This window comes from Nicotiana attenuata, unplaced genomic scaffold (genome assembly GCF_001879085.1).
Source record: "Nicotiana attenuata strain UT unplaced genomic scaffold, NIATTr2, whole genome shotgun sequence".
Lineage (NCBI taxonomy): Eukaryota > Viridiplantae > Streptophyta > Magnoliopsida > Solanales > Solanaceae > Nicotiana > Nicotiana attenuata.
The window spans coordinates 7,801-15,950 of NW_017679702.1; the positions used below are offsets into that span (position 1 = coordinate 7,801).

The 8,150-nt window shown below is 36.5% G+C and overlaps 1 protein-coding gene across 3 annotated transcripts; it reads left to right on the forward strand.

The window, feature by feature from the left end:
• Nucleotides 1-1,093: 1,093 nt before the first annotated feature.
• On the forward strand, nucleotides 1,094-7,291 carry LOC109221777 (serine/threonine-protein kinase fray2-like). 3 transcript variants are annotated; one of them, XM_019386225.1, is made up of 10 exons: nucleotides 1,094-1,250; nucleotides 3,554-3,917; nucleotides 4,001-4,206; nucleotides 5,361-5,615; nucleotides 6,210-6,334; nucleotides 6,461-6,505; nucleotides 6,589-6,670; nucleotides 6,771-6,839; nucleotides 6,906-7,076; nucleotides 7,181-7,291. In XM_019386225.1, exons 3-10 carry the CDS (start codon nucleotides 4,039-4,041, stop codon nucleotides 7,265-7,267), a joined length of 1,002 nt encoding a protein of 333 aa, XP_019241770.1. In that variant the 5' UTR covers nucleotides 1,094-1,250; nucleotides 3,554-3,917; nucleotides 4,001-4,038; the 3' UTR covers nucleotides 7,268-7,291. The 3 variants fall into 3 exon arrangements, with proteins under 3 accessions (XP_019241770.1, XP_019241768.1, XP_019241769.1); XM_019386223.1 differs by having other exon boundaries at nucleotides 3,554-4,206; XM_019386224.1 differs by lacking the exon at nucleotides 1,094-1,250 and adding an exon at nucleotides 1,257-1,420 and having other exon boundaries at nucleotides 3,554-4,206.
• Nucleotides 7,292-8,150: the final 859 nt, after the last annotated feature.

The following is an 8,150-nucleotide window of genomic DNA, read 5'->3' on the forward strand; positions in this document are numbered from 1 at the left end:
ACCTGCCCGAATGAAAATACCCCTGTGCTAGACATTGGTGCTATGTAAATATTAAGGACATGATATCATTAACTTCATGAATGCCGTGTAAATATTAAGGACAAAGTGTCCTGTATTTGCACCTTCCGTTGTTAAAACTTTAGGACATCATGTTCTTAACTTCATATGTGCAGTGTAAATGTTAAGGACAAAGTGTCCTGTATTTGCACCTTCCGTTGTTAAAACTTTAGGACATCATGTCCTTAACTTCATATGTGCAGTGTAAATGTTAAGGACATGGTATCTTTAACTTCATGTGTGCAGTGTAAGTGTTAAGGACATATGTCCTTAACTTGTATTTGCACCTTCTGTTATTAAACTTTAGGACCTCATGTCCTTAACTTCATATGTGCAGTGTAAATGTTAAGGACATGGTATCCTTAACTTCATGTGTGCAGTGTAAGTGTTAAGGATATATGTCCTTAACTTGTATTTGCACCTTCTGTTATTAAACTTTAGGACCTCATGTCATTGACTTCATATGTGCAGTGTAAATGTTAAGGACATGGTATGACTTAACTTCATGTGTGTGCAGTGTAAGTGTTAAGGACATAGTGTCCTTAACTTTATGAGTGTTGTGTAAATATTAAGGAGGTGTCCTTAACTTCATGAATGCCATGTAAATATTAAGGACAAAGTATCCTGTATTTGCACCTTCCATTGTAGGACATCATGTCCTTAACTTCATATGTGCAGTGTAAATGTTAAGGACATGACGTCCTTAACTTCATGTGTGCAGTGTGAATGTTTAGGATACCATGTCCTTAATATTTATACAACACTCACGAAAAAAAAGGTAAAAATATCTTTCATATTAATTTAAATAGAATAATGACTATTTTGCTCAGTATTAAAAATAAAAACTAAATACCATATTAAAAAGTGGTTATCCCACGCCATTTTTACCGTTTCGCTGGCAGCAAGTATATGTCAAAGTCTTTTAAGTTATGTTGAGGCAAAATTGACGACCAAAGAATACAGAGAGGAAAAAAGTAATAAAAAAATTGAAAAACGGAATACCTTTTCGATAGTGCTGTTATTATTTCCGAAATATCTGTCCCCTTTTTTTCCGATTCTTTTCTCGAAAGACGTTCCTTTTTTCATCGAAGGTAAAACCGAAGTCCTTTTATGTACTGTCGCCGAAATTTTCTCTCTCTTCAATAAACGGCGAAGATTCGATCAGAAGAACGGGGACGACTACTAACTGCAAGGTGAGAAAGAACTATATCTTCAGATTCTAATAGTAGCATCATCAATGGCGGAGTAGTCGAACGGTTTCATCGCCAATTCACCTTACAAAAACGGCGGCGTTTTAACCGGATTTCATTCTCTGTAGTCAGATTCAGTTCTCGAAATTTCCTCTATTGCATCGGAACCCTTGGTCTGTACTGATTTCAGCTTGAAATTTGATGTTACACTTGTCCAGGTGTCAGATTTAAGATAGTTATAGTTGTTCAACTTCATAATTATCAGCGATGGTCCAGTATCTGTCACTTTTACTTGTTTATTGGATTCATTTAGTGTTACTTATATGTTGAAATGTTACAAAATGTTAGATTTTGATGCGATTTATTTGATTCAGCTGCATTGGACTTGGAGTTATTGGGACTCTACTTTGTTATTCAGATTGCTGATTTTAGATGTTGACTTGCTGTTCTGTTGTTGACTTAATTGCTTTATTAGCTGAATGTACTCTCGCAGGAGACATCGACAATTGAAGAAGCAAAGTTTTTCTAAAAGCTTAGTGACATTTTATGAAATTTTGATTTGGGAAAAAAGCTTTATTGATTGAGTAGTACCATGATTCGTGGGAAATCTTTAACTGCACTTATCTTTTTTCTGATGCAGGATGAGTGTTTGATTGCCATTTCTGATTAATTTAAAAACTTAGAAAGTTCAAGCTGACATTTTGATGAACATACTAGAGTAAATAATTGACATGGTAGTTAAACACACTTGCTTGCCCTTGCGAGAAAAAGCCACATTTTTTGCTTTGCCTCTTCACTATTTTTCACAAAGATGACACAAAGTGGGTGAAATAACATAAGAAAGTCGCCTAATCTATGAAGGGACTTTTGCTCACGACTTTCTATGTTAAGGGGGCCTCAACTAAATTTTGCTGGCAATGTTAGTTGGTGAATTACAATATATGGAACTTGGGTTGAGGGTCAAGTTGGTAGTTTTCTTGCATCCTCCGCTTGCAGTGCTCGGGTATCATATGTGGTCCCAAATTAAAGAGTCTCCAGTACTAGATAAAAAGCACCTAAATGGGAGTACTTGGGATAATGGGGTAGAGTAGACCACAAATGCATTGATCTATTTACTATTTTAATTCGTTAGAAAAATTCAATATTTTCCTAAAACAACAATTCTTTTCATTTGCTAATGAATTTTATTATATGTATTACATTATAAAAAACAATTTATTAAATTATTTATACTTTATGTTACTCTTGGTTTAACATGACATCTCTTTGACCAATTTCTCCATCTTTTTGCATTTCAAACTATTAGTTCAAATAACTCGCGTGTTTGCTTTCAAAAATTTGCTGAAGAGTGTTAACCAGAATCTTTCAACTTTTTTTTTTGGTGCAAAAACTGTTCTTGAATAAACCACCAAGAATAAAAAGTTTTTAAATTTTACAAAATTTTTGAATACTTTCAGTTATTGCAAAAATTAAATTTTTTTTTGCCGGAAGGCTATGGTCTAGTGATAAGAGCGCAACTTGTGATGTGTGGGTCAGACGCAAAGTCATGGGTTCAACTTGTGTTGTGTGGGTTAGGCGCAAAGTCATGGGTTCAATCCCTGCCACGCAATGGTCTTAGTATTTATGTGGAGAATGGTAGAGGAATTGGCCCATTAATCATCGGGTTTGAGCGTTCCCCACTGGCCTCGGGGACTTCTAGGTTATAAAGAAATTGAAAAACTTCTCCCTGTTGCTCTTTGGTTGAAAAACAGTTTTTCCTTTTCTTTGCAAAACATGCAATTTTTGTTTAATCCAGAACATGTTTTCCAATATTTTTGAAGCAAATGCCACCTAATATACTAGGCTATTTAAAGATAACTCCTAGTGGGTTTAATGAAAATGTGACACGAAAAATATGTACGTTTCACATAGATGATCTTGTTTTCCTTTTTCAATAGGCTGCCCCAAATGCCTTCTGTCCATTTTATCCTTTTCTAAGACTGGAGTACAAGTCATCCCCAAGTCAACATGTATTCATCGGGAGTCAAAATTACTGTCGAGTCAGTAAAATGAATTCAAACTAGCCCTGCATTTATGAGAACATGGAATGCAATTGAAATTTCCTACTATCCCAACTGAAGAAAAGGGCAATTGTATTTCAAGAAGGCTGAAAATTTTTGTTAACTTATTTGGCAACTTTTTGGGTGCTAGATTTCACTCTCACTCACTCTCTCTCTCTCTCTCTCTCTCTCTCTCTCTTGTGTGTGTATGTCTCTTCTTATTTCAGTTTTCTTGTTTTCATTATCTCCAATCATTTGTTATGGCAGATTGCTTTATCAGTTCTGGAGTTAACTCAGGCCTCAGCATCTAGTGGCAGATTGCTTCTAGCATTCTACTATTTTGGTACTCCACATCATCGTGTATCTGGATTGTACTCAGCCTGAATATTAGCTTATATCTGTGAGCGGTCCCGCGGAATATATTGGCTAGGTTCGTCTGGCTTAATGTTGAAGTGTTAATGAGTAGCACAGGCAGTATTGTGTTTGAAGGTGATCAAGGCAAGTCATTGCAATCGCTGTTGTTGGGTTATAAGACTTGTCAATCTGAGATATAAAAGTCGACTTATTGGATCTGGTGCATTTCAGGAATTTATTTCGTTGAAGTTATTCTTAGGGAAGTTCTTCCCATGAGGTAGCTGGAGCTATAGAATATCTTGTGCTTCACTAGCAAAATGCTATATAATTGGAAGAAGCCTCACATTATTTTCTCTACAGTGCTTGAGGTTGTTTATGTTGCAATATAACTAGCAATTATGGAACAACTATCAGAGAAAAAGTTCCCTGTCAATGCGAAAGATTATAAGTTATATGAAGAAGTTGGAGATGGTGTTAGTGCAACTGTGTATCGGGCTCTGTGCATTCCTCTTAATGAGATTGTTGCAATCAAGGTTCTGGATTTGGAAAAGTGCAACAATGACCTGGTAAGTTTGCTCTTTTTGATTTTACACGTGATGCCATCTAAACATGTCTTTTAGATATATGTTCGATAGCAAACACCCTGGTACTGAATTTACTCAGAACAGTGCAAAGACCTGCTCTTTGATTTTAGATATTTTCTTGTTACCTGGTTATCTTTTGTGAAGTTACTTTTTCTTAAAACAATTGGCAATATTGTAAGAATGTTGCATGACTATACGTATTTGATCCATCTACATAAGGAAGCAAGTCTCCTGGTCCATCTTCTATAGGTACAGACATGTATTAGTCTGTACCAGTGTTGTCAAAGGCTAATTTGAGGCGCGCTTTAGCCCTGAAGCTCAAGAAAGCTGAGGGTATGGCGGTATGCGCTTCACCTCACTTAGGCTGCGCTTCAGTGTAGGCAAGGCACTGAGGTGTGCGCCTCATTGCCTATAAGTTCTATTTTGAATAAAGCAGTACAAAACAATAACTATGATTGGCAAAAAGATATATAAATTGTTGAGGAAATCATTATGAATGAAATTGTCATTGCTTTCTTGCATGACATATATATTTTTATTTTTTTCTTCGTTGCGCCTTTTGTAACTAAAGCCCACACTTCAATTGCGCTTTGCGCTTAAAGCTCGATAGACTTGACCCTTTTTAAACCTTTTGCCTTTGACACACTGGTCTGTACTATTAATAAAGCCCCTACTCCTTTGAGTAAATATCTTGGTCTCTCATCACTACCTTGGTCATGCATTAAAGTTTGTAACAAAATGTACCCAGGTTCTTATTACTAGCTTTAAGGAAGATGGGGCTCAATTGGTCCGTTTTCCTTTACTCTACTTTCTGCAATTCAGCCATCATCTCTCTCTTTTTTTCCTTCTTTTTTTTTCATGAATCTTCCTTAGATTAGTCCATCTTTTAGTAAATAGATTTAATCCAAATTAAATCTGAAAAATCAGAAGTTCTAACTGGAATGCCTTGTGTAGAACGTGACACATGGTTTCTACATTTAAGCAGAATTTACCACATTGTAATCGTGTATCGCCCTGTGAACATTTTATTCATATTGATGGCATCTTCGAAACAATTTCTTTTAAGGAGCATTCTTTGGCCTAAACATATGCTCATTTCAATTGCTGAAACTTCCGGAATGTTTTTGTGGTTGTAGGATGGAATCCGGAGAGAGGTGCAGACCATGATCTTGATTGATCATGCAAATGTATTGCGTGCACACTGCTCCTTCACTGCAGGTCACAGCCTTTGGGTTGTCATGCCATTCATGGCCGGAGGATCTTGCCTTCATATTATGAAATCTTCTTATCCTGATGGTTTTGAGGAGCCTGTAATTGCCACTTTATTGCGCGAGGTCCTCAAAGCCCTTGTATATATTCATTACCATGGACACATCCATAGAGATGTAAAGGTATCACCGTGTTACCTGGTTCTGTGTAATAACAGTTGCATGGCATTCTTACTTCATCCAAAAAAAGAAAGAAAGAAAGAAACAGTTGCATAGCCTTCTTTACTAATTGTTTGCCATTTTTGAAGAAAAGGGGAGGTGATGCCTCCTTTTTGTACATGACCGTGTAGGATTTTCAGCCTCTTTAATATCAAAGTTCTGTATTCTGTCTTACAGCAAATGCAAAAACATGTGGTCTTGATCAAATTTCTTAAGTTTCTCTTCTCTTTGCTCTTCTTTCTCCATTCTTTTTTCCCTGACAATGACATTTTCTTCCTTCATTGTTAATCAAATCGGCGAAGTTAATTTCATGTGGGAATAGTTTTTTAGCTATGTTACTCGGACTCTTCAAAAATGTTGTTGGGTGCGTGTCGGATCCTCCAAATTTAGTGCTTTTTTGGAGGATCCAACACGGGTGCAGCAGCACTTTTGGAGAGTCCTAGCAACATAGGTTTTTAGCTGAAATCATCTGAGCTACTCTCGTTTTGCTGACTCCAGCATGCTTGCTTATGTCAATTTTCAGCTTTAACTCATTATTTTAGTATATGTTCTCTGCAGGCTGGGAATATTTTGATTGATTCCGATGGTGCTGTTAAATTGGCAGATTTTGGAGTTGCAGCTTGCATGTTTGATACTGGTGATAGGCAACGTTCAAGAAATACTTTTGTTGGAACTCCATGCTGGTAAGTTTCCCAGGGCTGTGGTGAGGTGTGGTTTTTATTTGGTAGTGTCATCAGGATAGGCACAGACTCTTTTACTTGTAACTGCAATTCCTTTTTTTTTTGTTTTGTTTTTGAAATCTTGATCAGGATGGCTCCCGAAGTGATGCAGCAACTGCATGGATATGATTTTAAGTAAGTATCTGATCTGCATCATGGTTCTATTGTTGGTTTTAGGTCACCTCCCGTACCTTCTAAAAGTTGTTTCAAATTAACAGAGCAGATATTTGGTCGTTTGGAATAACAGCCCTCGAACTTGCTCATGGTCATGCGCCATTCTCCAAGTACCCACCCATGAAGGTTGATGGATGTTCTTTTGCTATACAAAATAGTCATGGAAGTGTTTCCATGTTTTCCTGGAATTCGTTGTTTTGTGATCCTTTCTTCCTTCATAATTCAGGTTCTGTTGATGACCTTACAGAATGCACCCCCAGGCCTTGACTATGAACGGGACAAGAGATTCTCTAAGGTTTGTTTGTTTGACAAAACTTTTCACTCATATTAAGGTTGGGTCTGAATTTTGGTGCTTTTGCAGTCTTTTAAAGAAATGGTTGCTGCTTGCTTAGTGAAAGATCCAAAGAAGCGTCCATCTTCTGAGAAGCTTTTGAAGCACCCTTTCTTTAAACAAGCACGATCAAATGATTATTTGGCACGTTCAATCCTTGATGGCCTCCCACCTCTAGGTGATCGTTTTAGGATGCTTAAGGTCTTGTGCTCATCTTATACTTTGCTTTTCTAGCTGATGGCAGTTCCCAATTCTGCGGAAGTCATATATGATTCTGAATTTTGCAATTTCAACTGCTCTATCAGGCAAAAGAAGCAGATTATCTCTTACAGAACAAGGCAATGTATGAGGACAAGGATCATTTATCACAGGTAAAAAATGAATGTGCCTGAACTGCAGATCTGAGGGTGCTAGAGAAATATCACGAATTCACGATTCACAAACATATCGCTGTAGCATCATTTTGTGTTTTAGTGCAGGAATTAAGGCATTTTGTCACTCTGGTTTTTTTAACCATTTATTTCGAGTCTTTTTGTTTGTTTATACTCATAACGCTTCAATCTTTTAGAGTATCTAACTTTGTATGTCAAATGAAAACGAAAAAAGTTCCCCGCTAACCCCCNCTCATGTCATTGACTTACATATGTGCAGTGTAAATGTTAAGGACATGGTATGCTTAACTTCATGTGTGCAGTGTAAGTGTTAAGGACATAGTGTCCTTAACTTTATGAGTGTTGTGTAAATATTAAGGAGGTGTCCTTAACTTCATGAATGCCATGTAAATATTAAGGACAAAGTATCCTGTATTTGCACCTTCCATTGTAGGACATCATGTCCTTAACTTCATATGTGCAGTGTAAATGTTAAGGACATGACGTCCTTAACTTCATGTGTGCAGTGTGAATGTTTAGGATACCATGTCCTTAATATTTATACAACACTCACGAAAAAAAAGGTAAAAATATCTTTCATATTAATTTAAATAGAATAATGACTATTTTGCTCAGTATTAAAAATAAAAACTAAATACCATATTAAAAAGTGGTTATCCCACGCCATTTTTACCGTTTCGCTGGCAGCAAGTATATGTCAAAGTCTTTTAAGTTATGTTGAGGCAAAATTGACGACCAAAGAATACAGAGAGGAAAAAAGTAATAAAAAAATTGAAAAACGGAATACCTTTTCGATAGTGCTGTTATTATTTCCGAAATATCTGTCCCCTTTTTTTCCGATTCTTTTCTCGAAAGACGTTCCTTTTTTCATCGAAGGTAAAAC

Coding starts and splice junctions, on each gene's coding strand:
- LOC109221777 (XM_019386223.1), top strand. CDS start 4,039: ATGGAACAACTATCAGAGAAAAAGTTCCCTGTCAATGCGAAAGATTAT. Junction 6,840..6,905: donor GGGACAAGAGATTCTCTAAG/GTTTGTTTGTTT, acceptor GTGCTTTTGCAG/TCTTTTAAAGAAATGGTTGC. Junction 7,077..7,180: donor ATCGTTTTAGGATGCTTAAG/GTCTTGTGCTCA, acceptor CTGCTCTATCAG/GCAAAAGAAGCAGATTATCT.